The sequence below is a fragment of the Gymnoscopelus braueri genome (genome assembly GCF_963280865.1).
Source record: "Gymnoscopelus braueri genome assembly, chromosome: 10".
NCBI classification, from domain to species: Eukaryota; Metazoa; Chordata; class Actinopteri; order Myctophiformes; family Myctophidae; genus Gymnoscopelus; species Gymnoscopelus braueri.
This window is the reverse complement of record NC_137611.1, coordinates 27,011,883-27,024,946: the sequence shown is the minus strand read 5'-3', so window position 1 is coordinate 27,024,946 and position 13,064 is coordinate 27,011,883. Positions and strand designations below refer to the sequence as shown.

The window sequence follows — 13,064 nt, the reverse complement described above, 5'->3', positions numbered from 1 at the left end:
ACCAGATCGGCTATTTTTGGTGTGCACAACAAAGTATATCATTATATCAAGCCCTTTCATATAGTCACATCTAGGGTTTGATTTATCCATGTACCTATTGATATGTATGGTGAGCAGTGTGTGCATAGTAGGGCATTCACAGAATAGTCGAATATTCGAATATCAAACCGACTATTCGACTATCAAACCACTATTCGACTATTCGAAAAAAAAAAAAAAAAAAAGCATTTTTTTTTTTTTTTTAATTTTTTTTTTTTTAGTGGCTTTTCTAGAGCAGACACGCAGCTGTGAGCTCTGGTGTGACGTCAACTCGCATTCCTTGAGTCGAGTCATCAATGTAATTGAAAAAAAAAAAATAATAATAATAATAATAATTTTTTTTTATTTTTTATTTTTTTATAATCAAACCGAATAATCGACTATTCGAATACTTTTGGGTCGAATAATTCGAATACCATAAATCACTATTCGTTAATGCCCTAGTCATAGAACATATTGGGCCCTATCTTCTCGCCGATACCTAGCCGATCTACATCGACACGTTGTGAGCTTGTAGATTGGCTATTTGAACTATTTGATAATGTTTTTAAAAAATGGCAAAGAAGTTTAGGGATAATGGGCAAGGCACCGGCGAAAATAGGGCCCAATATGTCATCTCTATTTACTCTGTTAGAATTGACCAATGAGTTAATAAATATACATACCCACTCTCAAGACAAATTCATTGTATGACTGATAGTTGATTTCATCCAGGACATCAAACATCTCAATGGCGTAGTCTGCTATTGTGCTCAGATGGTCATAAGTAGATTTTTTGTCCTTAAGGGAAGGAATTATATCAAGAGATTACGTGTTAAATATTGATGTACGTATGACTTGTCTAAAATACATTAACGCCACTCAAATCATGAGCATAGATGTGCCTGCACACGCACGCACGCACGCACGCACACACGCATGCAAACGCACGCACGCACACACACATAGACACACAGACACACACACACATACACACACACACACACACAGACTCTGTGCATCTTTCTACCTTGGTACCAAGGGTGGGGACGAGACCCACAGCTGCCATGTATGTGCTTCCAATGGTCTTGATCTTCTCTATGTCTTTGTAGCACTGTTTATCCATGAGCTGCAAACAGCAATCAAATGTCCAGTCAGAAAGTGTGATTTTTAAAACCTGTTTCGCCATGAAATGAACAGAATCGCTCAAAGAACACAGAAGCAATGGATGAAGTTGGGCGATTAGTTATAGTAGTTATAGTATCACAACAGTACAAGCTCTACTGTACAACCCCAAGGTTCTACTATTGTTCAACATCACTTTGAAGCAGTGGTTCTCAAAGTGGACCCTCAGAGTTCCTTGCTGGGGGGGGGGGGGGGGGTTACCTGTCTGTAACACTGATAGTGTACAAATGGAACCAGATGGACCCTTACAGGTCCTTGAAATCAAAAAGTTTGAGAACCAGTGCTTTAAAACCCATTAAGACCTGAAGCCGATTCTACATGTCTCCTAAATCCCAACAGTTTTCTGAAAAACGTGTGTTTCTATATCAGTGGTGCTCAATCTTTTTCATGTCAAGGACCCCCAAAATTATATGTATTTGGCCGCGGACCCCCATCTCAAAATATTTTGTTCCAGGGACCCCCAGAAGCAAAGATTTGATTTAAAAATGTTCGCTTTAAAAATATATATATTCAAAGATTTTTCAGATTTTTCAAAAATAGCAGATCTACAAGCTCATAGCGCGGCACTCGGTGCCGCTCTATGAGCTTGTATATCTGCTATTTTTTAATAGCCAAAGTGTAAAATAATGCTTTTCAGCTCAAATCAAAAAGTGACATAGATCCAGGTCTTAAAGTAAACAAGCAACACTCACCTCATCGAAGTCGGCAATGATCTCGTTCAGGAGTCTCAGACACTCTACTCCCATATTATTGCCATCCAGCTCAATGTAGAAATCATTGAAGTTTGGGATGGAGGCAAACAGGACACCCACTTGTGCGTAGGACTGATAGTAAAGATCCTGATGAAAAAGAGAAAAGAGAAGGTTATCTGATCAATTTTGTGACTGTGGAACTTAAGGAGCATAAAAGCATACATACTACTGTATATTAGGGGATCTAAAGCATGCATGACATCTGCTGTTTAGAATGCCTTTTTTTAATGTCACCCACTGTTGTTCTCCATGTGGATGTCTGTATCCCTGTCTGGTTGTCTGTCGGTGTCTCAGTTTGTTTCCCCACCCGTCCTACATGGGGACTCACCATGTTCCTGGGGTTGGACATCAGGAAGTGTTGAGCCACGTGCGCTGGCAGGAGGTTAAAGAGGATCCTCCGGTTGTCCAGTTTGACCTTCTCCATGCCATCCCGCTCCTCTTCCGCCTGAGAGTACACACACACACACGCACGCACACGCACGCACACGCACGCACACACACGCAAGCACGCACGCACGCACGCACGCACACACGGACGGAGACACACACGCGTTTGTTTTATTATACTTGTCAGGACATCAACGTTTTAGGACGGCAAATGTATGAATGACATTTTTACAATTTCTTCCCATTTTGAATCTAAAAGCTCACGACGCAACTCCAACCCTTAACCTACCATCTAGATGCCTCATCGTAACCCTAACAACCCCAACCGGAATCTTTTCCTAATTGTAAGTCTAACTCCCCAAATCTATTTTTAGCCATAAAACAACCATTTCTCTTGTGAGGAACAGGAAAATGTTCCTTACGATTTCAATTGATCAAATTTTATTATACTTGTCCCCCACAAGTATATAGTAAGACAAGCACAAGCACACGCACATGCGCACACACACGCACACGCACACGCACGCGCACACACACACACACACACGCACACGCACACGCACACGCACACGCACACACAGAGAAAATAATCTAGGCAGATCTACATTTTGTCCACATGGGGTCAGTCAAGCACCTGCCTGGCTGTGCATCATACCAGTGGTTCTTAAACTTTTTCATGTCAAGGACCCACAAAATGATATGTATTTGGCTGCGGACCCCCCATCTAAAACATATTTTGTGCCAAAAATAGCAGATCTACCGCACTATGAGCTTGTGCCACGCTATGAGCTTGTATATCTGCAATTTTTGAATAGCCAAAGTATAAAACATGGTTAAAGTGGTTAAAATTATTGTGACGCTATATTAACTAATTTTGCCGGGGACCCCCTGGTACCCCCCCCAAGGACCCCTGGGGGTCCCCGGACCCCACTTTGAGAACCACTGCATCATACCATGGACAGTACTGACTGAGTCAGTGATTCCCTTTGACCATTTCATCAGGCACTACTAGACCTGGGACATCAGATACTGCAGATAGAATCATCTATGTCAGCGATTCTCGACCTGTGGGCCGGGGACCACTGGTGGTCTGTGAGGATATTGCAAGTGGGCCCCCAACTAATTAGCAAAACACTAAGATTTCAATGATAATTTAAAACAAAACAAAAATGTAAAACACAAAATATATCATGGTCCTTTACAACTTGGTATTTGATACCAATAAATAGGAACTTAATGTTAGTTCCATTGATCCGTGCTCTGAAATTGCATGCGGCCCACCCATCAGACCACTTAACACGGCAGCCTTTTCCCCCCTACATGTCGTAGTAAGTATATACTGTACTGTAGGGCTTAAGTGTAATGTTAATCACATTAAACCAGGCCAAAACAGGTCACTTGCATTCACATTTGCCCAAATACAGATGGATGGCAAACATTCCAACACATAATCCATAGTTATCATCATGCATCGTGATGGTCATCATCGAACAACGTAACATAGCATGTAAATAACATGTAATTTAACTGATTTAGAGGCCGATTCTACAAATAAAAGACTAATAAAGAATACAATCTAAAATGACAGATGCTTTCACTGTCTTAATGGGTTAAAGCAGCATGTGAGATGTTCTCCACTCTGATGCTGATTGCTGTTAATAATCATTACTGCTAAAACTAAACTATTCAGTGAGACGTTATTGTCTTTGTGATGAGCATCACATTAGGGCTGGGACAACCATTGCATTATCACAATAATGCGGGTTTCAGCATGTTACCGCAATGTATTTATTATTATTATTATTATTATTATTATTATTATTATTATTATCATTATTTTGGGGTGATGAGGACTGCATATGGTGTGAAATGTAAGCTTCACACCATATGCAGGTGTGAAGGGGGGGGGGGCACATGTTGCTTTTTCACCACGGTAATTCAGATTCCCTGGCCATGCAAGTCACTTAGAACAGTGGTTCTCAACCAGTGTTTTATTTTTATTTATTTCTTTATTTGGGGGGGGGGGTCCCCAGATGACAGTGAAGTGACAATTTAATAATACAACAACAAAAAAATGAAAGAAATGAAAAAAGGCCATTACAGCATCAAAAGTAATAAACAAACTTTCTATAACTGGTCAAACAGTATGGCCAAATTGTCAAATAATATGAGAAATGTAATGCCCCAACTCCTACATTCCTTGCTTATCAGGGTGGGGCAGTTCAAACATGATCATTTTTAGGGGTCACGGCCTGAAAAGGTTGAGAACCACTGCCCTACAGGACATGCAAGTCACTTAGAAAAAGCCTCTAACAAGCTTCCACCCTGTCCCCACATCATGCACACACACAGACATCTACAGCACACACACTATCTGACCTGTACAGCCCATAGGAAGTCTAAACGGAGCTTGAGGTCCAACTGCCTGGAGTGGAGGGCCAGGGCACTGGAGAACAGCAGCAGAGAGAGGATGGGCTCGTAGAATCGGATGTGGAAAGACCCCCCACTGTGGATGAGACCAACGCACACGTCAGCACCTCACATCACTGGACCAGGACCACACAGACAACCAAACAGGGTGGGGGGGGGGGGGGTGGATGGACCCCCCATGGAGCAAAGAACAAGCGTGGCGTGAATAAACGTCACGGTAATACAGGAGTACGGGAGCGCTGTGCCGTGAAAATAATTAAATTGGTTCCGTTCCAAGAAACCAAAATAATATTACGATTATCTCACTAATGCAGGAATTTTCTTTGTTTTCTTTTTACTTTGAATGTGAGGGCTAAATCTGTTTAAAACGGCTTGACCTAAACAACATCTAACCCACGGCTGGCATTAATAAAAACAAGTTTAAATAAATAATACGTTCTTTACCTAAACACACTCGAAGCAATCTATTTCTGGGAGGAATATCTGGGATTTGACTAACATGGTGAAGCCCTTAGTACTGTAGGCCCACACAGGCTTGTGATTTGGAGCTAATGAGAACGTGTGCTGCTTCAAAGAGCGGAAAATGAAAGAGTGCGTGGGCAGAGGACAAGCAAAGACTCCTCCGCTCGTCTCAGCTCATGTAAATGCCCTTGTGACGGCTGTTTATTTGTTCCATCTCCAGATCAAACAAAGAGCTAAACCACAGCACAGCAGCCAATCACACCTCAAGTAATTGAGTGACAGGCAAACACGCTGGACACGAGGGTTCCTGCTATGACCTTTGACTGGGAGGTAGGAGTCGGACAGTGTATGAACACGTGTACTGTACAGCATTGGTTCTCAAAGTGGGGTCCGGGGACCCCCAGGGGTACTTGAGGGAGTTCCAGGGGGTCCCTGAATGTTAGGAACCAAATGGACCCTTAAGGGTCTGTAACTCTGAGAGTGTACAAATGGAACCAAATGGACTCTAACAGGTCCATTTGGTTCCATTTGTACACTCTCAGGTCCATTTGGCACTGCAAACCTACGTCGCACTGCCTATCCGACCAATATGTCTGAGTCTTAGTGTTGGGGGCTTTGTCAGAGTACCCGTTGTACCCGTCCGTCTGTGTCCCTTTTATACCCATATATGAAGATATCTGTATCTGTCAGTCCTTGACCCTTTTATGCCCATATATGGAGATCCCTAAAGTCATCAGTATATATATGCCCATGTGTTTTGTGCCCATATATGGAGCTGACTGATTTGTTTGCTGATGCCATGACGACACATTGAGGTTAGACAACTCACTCCATATTTGGGACTGGGCTGCATTGGGAACTCCTTATAGTTATGGCTGAGTCATGGTGACATCATCGTGATGTGATGAGGTGCGCCCGGCGTAATAAGCCAATTTTAATCTAGGATGATATATATTTTTTGTCCGAGTGTACAGTAGGTGCACGCCTGCGCATACATGCAGCGTGTGCATGTATGTGCCCCAATAATAACATGCGTCCCTCACCCCGCGGTCTTGCGAAAACTGCTGAGCTCCAGCACGACGACGTACAGCACGCCCAGCAGGAGCATCAGCGCCACCTTTGGCAGCCAGGAGACGCGCAGGAACAGCGCCAGGGTGAGCGTGCCCACCACGCAGGACAGGAAGGCGTAGCGGGCTCCGTCGCACGGCAGCTCGGCCATGGTGCGGTTAGCGCCGCCCCCGGCGTCCAGGATGACGATGGAGCTGTTGGAGTTCTTGGCACTGCCCCAGAGCCAGGGCATGCAGCCCACCTGTGGGCAACACAGAGGAGGAGGAGGACAGCTTATGTAAGGTCTGATTTATACTTTGTGTTGTTTTTAGTTTCAGTCTCTGTTAGGGTTATTCTTAACCACTTAAACCCCAGCATCCGTATTGTGGGGAGAGCTTTCGCAGAAAATAGCAGATCGACAAGCTCACAACGGATTGTTGGCCCTTTTGGTGTCTATTCGGCTCTGCAGTAATGCGCTTGGTTTTATTGTGTGTACTTTAAGTGTATTCTGTAAATGGTGACGTTGTGCTGTTTTTATTGTTTCAACCTGATCGTCGTTTTATTTTAGCCCCCTCTCCCCTCTCCCTAAATCTGCTATTTTAACTCAAGGATGAAGCTGATAAGAAAAAGAAGTAGAGAATCTAGTTCAATGCGGTATCATGTGGCATTCAGTCACTTCCTTTCATCGGTTGACATTTTGCCAAATCAAGGAACCTACTGTAACTAGGAAACCCTACAACATTGATTATCAACCTTTTTAACTCATTAAGAGGCTGAGGCTGATTCTACAAAAATATTTAAAAAATAGCCACGCTGTGAGCTTGTATATCAGCCTTTTTGGAGGACCACTGTTCTAAACCCTAAGAGTTTTCTGAAAAACACATGTTGCTATTATATAGCTAAAATCTAAAATGACACAGATGCTTTCCTGGTTTTAATGGGTTAATTTCAATAAGACCCCCATTGATAAGCATAGGGCACGGACCCCATCTCATACAATGTTGATCTCCGGCACTCCAATCTACACTATCTGTAAAATCCTCAGTGTTAATTTAACTCTGACTTACAATCCTTATAGCTGGGGACCCCCTGGAATCCCGTCAACATTCCCTGGGGGTCCTCCGAACCCGCAGCAATCCACGCTTCCTACGTTACTGTAATGAGACAGTTTATGCAGCCATATGTCCTAAAAGATGTTTCCTAACCAGGAAGCTTCCTGGCAAACGAGACAGAGCCCTTAATGAAATCACCTGGTAGACCATAGTGTTTAGAATGAAAACCTAATGAAGACACATCACTGAATACATCTGGTCTAGGCTGGAACACATGCTCATCGCCAGACGCCAACATTGGACTCTTTCAAGTCCACACTGAAGAGACACTTAGTTTGTTGGCAAATAGTTTTTTTTATTTTGGTAATTGTAAAGAGTTCTTGAAAGACGCTATATAAATTCATATTATTATTATTATTATTATTATTATTATTATTATTATTATTATTATTATTATAATCATTATTATTATGCTGCATGGTACAGTAGTTTGCAATGTTTTTTTGCAGTGTTTAATTTAAAATGTGTAATCAAAAACTAAATGTTGGAGTTTTAATGTCTTGGTTTTAGCCAGGGAATGATTTAGCTTTTGGGCTTTGTGAGTGTACTTACCACACAGGCCTGGGCCACGGCGTAGATTAAGAGCACTATGAGTAATGACAGAACAGTACGGATCTGAATGGTCAGGCACCCTGGAAAACACTGAGAGAGAGAGAGAGAGAGAGAGAGAGAGAGAGAGAGAGAGAGAGAGAGAGAGAGAGAGAGAGAGAGAGAGAGAGTTCCTAAGGTGAGTAGAAGGAAGTGCGGAGGAGGCAAGCTTACCAAGCAGAATGTAAATCGGTAAAAGGCACAAAACTTAATAACTGACGTGGTCAGGAAGCTTGAGGACATTAGCCTCAGCAAAGCTGAAAATAATTCTGAAATAATCTATATTTGAAGTTTAAATGCATAATAAGTGAGAAAGAGCACGGATTACAGGCCCAATAAATATACAGTACATTCTAGTAGTTTTCGCTCTCTCAGCAGAAACCATACTCTACTGTCATAGCCAGAACTAAAGTGAACTTGCAAGCTCTGGGTTCAACATAAATATCATAAGTTATTGATTGAGTAAGTGCAAAGACTAACCAAAGAATGGAGAAAGTATTTACCTGTATTCTAGTGATATGTAGGTACATAATACAAGCTACAAGGAAACATACACAGAAGACCAGGAGGACCAGTACCACTGTACCCCTGAGAGACAGACAGAAAGGAGGAAAAGGGGGTAGTTAGCAGGTGACAGTGATAACCTTAAACCAGTGGTTCTTACACATTTTCATGTCAAAGACCCCGTAGGCCTATGTATTTTGCCGCGGACCCCCCATCTGAAAAGGGTTTGTGTCAGGGACCGAGATTTGTGGTAAAAAGATTTTTTTTTTTTTTTAATTGCCGATCTACAAGCACACTCACGTTGCCAGCTTGTTGATCGTCTATTTTCAAATAGCTAAATTTTGCTGGGGACCCTCTGGAACCCCCCTCAGATTACAACTCACAGGATACCTGACATCACTTTTAACCATTTTCCAAAGCAAGCCATACAGCACTGTAGTTGGTTTTAGATAGCCATTAGATTCCGTTCTTTTCACTATGATACAAAAAAGGCAACGTGCAGAGACTTGAAACTTTCACCATGCCTTAATTTTTTGTCAGAGCTACGTTATTAGTAGCATTTGAATGTAATTCCAAAGTTTTTAACGATTTGAAAAGTCTAGCTTAAAGTAGTTCCTGGAGAAAAGATAGATTAAAGAATGTTCCCCGGGTTCTATGTTCCCCGCTTTCCTAAGGAGAGCGGGGAACATAGGGCCTAAACCTAAACCTAACCCTAACCCTAACCTTAGTGGGGGAACATACAGTAGAACCCGGGGAACATAGGGATGACCCCGCCAACATTGTCTCAATTATCTGTCTATATCCGTCTATCTGGTCAAAATCTAAAACAAATGGAAAAGGTTGTCTGTTTAGGTACAATATTATGGCCAAAGCTGTGAATAAGAAAAACAGAGTCTGCATACACTGGATCCAACTCCAATGGTATTTTTTAAATTTATTTCGAGCCAAGGGCTCTTCCTCGTCTGAGGAAGGTGAGCTCTGTGCACCACTGCATCTGGGGCGGCAGTGGCTCAGGGGTAGAGTGGCCAGATGGAAGCCGTGAGGTTTCCAGTACGATCCCGGGCTCCCCCAGAAGAGTAAGTGTCGAAGTGTCCTTGAGAAAGACACTGAACCCCTAATTGCTCCCGATGAGCAGGTTGGTGCCTTGCATGGTTTCCTCCGCCATCAGTGTATGAATGGGTGAATGTAATGCACAATCTATGTAAAGCGCTTTGGATAAAAGCGCTATATAAAAAATGCACCATCTGCAGTTTAGTACCGGTAGCACTGCTGTGTCAAACTTCAGAACCCATCAGTTGCACTGGCAATACTTTACCACCCTCAATCTAGAGAGGCCTATGATAGTCTAAAAGCCCTGCTACAGTAGCAGCCCCTAGAGGCTGTGCTGCTCCTTGCACCCAACCAGTCCAAAATGGACTGGTTGGTTGCGAGGCGTTGTGAGCTTGTAGATCGGCTATTTTGGGCTAAAGTTCTCCTCAGAATAGGGATGCTAGGGTTCAAGTGGTTAATGTAAAAAATAAATAAATCCTTTCACACAAAGATTTGGCAGCCCCCCTGTAGTAACTCTGAGGACCCCCTTGGAATCCTGCCCGTAGTTTTTTAGATATCTTTGGAAGATACAGATATCTCTCTCTCTCTCGCAGAGAGAGAGAGAGATATCTTGTGTTTGTGACATTTTCATACATACTGTGGTATGATGAGAAGGTAGACAAGGCCAAACAAGGCAGCTAGGATCAGAGAAAGGACCACTGCGCTGGTGAAGTTCTCATCGGGAACCTGGTGATACTATGGAAAGAACGACAGGCGACACGTGAAGGAACCACCCCAGATCCAGTCACACATTTGACACTTCAATACCACAAGGATTTTTGTGTGTCGCAGTCACCCTCACCCTCTGCTCACGCTCAGAGCACTTGTACATGAGCGTGACGAAGTTGAGGTCGGCCGTGTCGGACTCCGTCTGCCGAGCCTCGATCAGCCGGCCGATGTAGCGGTTGACCCGCGTCCTGGGGCTGCTCTGCTGGACGGCGTTAGCCTGGTGGAATGGTTGGTTGGGACGGTTCCTCAGCTTCTCTGGAGCTGTGCGCATGGCCCTCCGCTGACGGGGGGGACGGGGGGGTTGTGATAAAAGTGAGTCTGTTTGTCGAACTGTACAGGGGCCGGGCCGTGAACGCGCACACCGCAGTTCACCGAGTATAATCACATTAACGGCGAGAGTTGATGATGATGAGGAGTCAACAGCAACAAACAATGGCAGCTGATTATACATTCAAATCATGACATAAGCCCCTCACACTTAGCTTCATTACTGAAGGCACCCCACTGTGTCTAAGTGCATCTTGGGAAGGCAAAGTCAGCATAATTATAATACGCTGAGCAGTGGAGCATGGCCGATGAGTTAACAAGGCAGAGTGGCTGCGTTCACCTGTGTGTGCGACGTGTGCACGCAGTAGGCCTACGTGCACATATGAGTGAATGAGCCCACATATGAAGGTGATGAGACAGCTCAGAGACCATCGGTGTCACAGCCGGGGTGGGGTTGCTGGCCGGGGGTGCGGGGGGGGGCGGGGAGGGGGGGCGGGGTGGTTTGAGCGAGCAGATAGATGAATGAGGATCAGCAGACTGAGCATGATGGAACATTAATAAGTACATATAGTATATACACCATGACCCAACCAAAGTTATGCTTTTAATTTATTCTAAATCTTTCTTTCTTTCTTTCTTTCTTTCTTTCTTTCTTTCTTTCTTTCTTTCTTTCTTTCTTTCTTTCTTTCTTCCTTCCTCTTTTAATTGTTCTTTTCAGTATGGCTCAGAGTCAGACCCACCCGCCTGAGGAGACTTCTCTATACAGTTCACATGTGGTTGACAGAGTGTCAGTCGCTGAATGTCACCTCAAACAGCGTGACAATGTGTGACCTGAACGTGACGTTACCTTTCTGTGCATGGAAGGTGTTGTTCCAATCCTCTTTTTCTATGTTCTGTTTTATGCCATTCTGCCTACAATTCCCACTGGGATTAGTTAAATACAGGCTAATCTCATAATCTAATTTCATCTCATGAGATAAATGAAACTAGTAATATGGATGGGAGATATTATGCGATAGATACACAAACTGTTTAACTAGTGAGGGTTATGTGGATTAACTATTATCTGGAAGGTTATGCTCACGGTATTTAGTCATTAATTATTGAGAATAAAACACAGCACATACACACACACGTGTACAAACACAGCACAGAGACACACTCACGCACGCACGCGCGCACGCACACGCACGCACGCACGCACGCACGCACGCACGCACGCACGCACGCACGCACGCACGCACGCACGCACACACACACACACACACACACACACACACACACACACACACACACACACACACACACACACACACACACACACACACACACACACACACACACACACACATTGATCACACATTTACAACTGCAGCACATACACACCTGGTCATCTGGATTAAAACTAGAATTGTACAGCTGCCAATCCACAGGATTGCTTTTCTTTCCGCTGACACAAAGTAAAATAAGCGCTTTGACTGTTTGTCAGATTATCAACATCACTGATGGTGTGAGGTGGGGAAATAGAACATCAATCTGGATGGGACAACAACACACTGAAGGGTTTATACCACAGGGTCACAGCAATAACAATAATTTCCATCCAATTCTTATATTGTAAGTACAGTCACATCACATCATACTAAAAGGCTAATTTATACTTCATCACACGGCCGTGTCACTCCACAAACATGATGTATTGTCAACTGAACAAGGAACCCGAAACACTTCCATGACTAAGGGGCTTTGGCCACCGGGGAATTCTTTGCCGGCTGAAAACACCAAGGCGCTCGCCTGAAAATGCTTCCAACCGCCACTAATTCAGAAACAACCCCTTTGCGCCTATAGAGACACACGGCCGGAAGCGGAAGGCCTACAAATCCACGCCCACTTTTGACACTCGGGGTCCGTTAGAACGATGAACTGCAGCTCTCAATGCAATCTCTATGAGAGGCATTGTAAAATACCGTCATTTCACTGGTTAACTACTGAGGCTGTAGCGCTTTTTTTTGTGTTCTAATAATCTGTCCCATTTGTTTAATTTGTCCTTTTTAATGTCCCATATCTTTCATCTCGATATACTACCCACAATATACTATAATATACTCCATCAGTATGTCAAAACCGCTAGCATCGGAGATCCAGACTTTAAGTGGTCGCATCACGGACGCATCCCTTGAGGTTTTCAATACCCAGAAAACTGGCGAAAGTGGCCGTTTTCAATAGGTTTTGGTCATTATCTCTGGAACAGAAGGTCCAATCTGCTCAGTTCAAAGTTTGTTGGATGCGTGACTTTGAGGACATTAAGCATGCAATGACATATTTTCGGGTTATTTATTTTTTTAGGGGAGGCGAGATCTTAGTTGGGCAGGCGACCGCCTCTCCTGCCTCTACAGTGGGTACGCTGTCGGTCGGCGGTCGGCGCTCGTAAAGACAGTGATGTCACTGAAATGCCTGTCTGCTGTCTACCCTCTGCTGTGTTAGCATTATGGGT

At 43.7% G+C, this 13,064-nt stretch overlaps 2 protein-coding genes across 3 annotated transcripts in view; both read right to left on the bottom strand.

The window, feature by feature from the left end:
* Window positions 1–13,064, bottom strand: part of ripk1l (receptor (TNFRSF)-interacting serine-threonine kinase 1, like) — a 733,201-nt gene that overhangs the window by 448,745 nt on the left and 271,392 nt on the right. The window lies entirely within an intron of this gene.
* The window catches only part of LOC308093484 (adenylate cyclase type 1-like), a gene marked incomplete at both ends in the record, with an annotated part of 47,153 nt that overhangs the window by 3,057 nt on the left and 31,032 nt on the right, over window positions 1–13,064 (bottom strand). Inside the window, 10 exons of the mRNA XM_080439822.1 lie at window positions 705–819; window positions 1,049–1,147; window positions 1,896–2,042; window positions 2,284–2,400; window positions 4,722–4,848; window positions 6,278–6,543; window positions 7,946–8,035; window positions 8,485–8,569; window positions 10,173–10,270; window positions 10,377–10,583. Coding sequence (XP_080295948.1) covers window positions 705–819; window positions 1,049–1,147; window positions 1,896–2,042; window positions 2,284–2,400; window positions 4,722–4,848; window positions 6,278–6,543; window positions 7,946–8,035; window positions 8,485–8,569; window positions 10,173–10,270; window positions 10,377–10,583 — 1,351 coding nt within the window. The remainder of the gene's footprint in view (window positions 1–704; window positions 820–1,048; window positions 1,148–1,895; window positions 2,043–2,283; window positions 2,401–4,721; window positions 4,849–6,277; window positions 6,544–7,945; window positions 8,036–8,484; window positions 8,570–10,172; window positions 10,271–10,376; window positions 10,584–13,064) is intronic.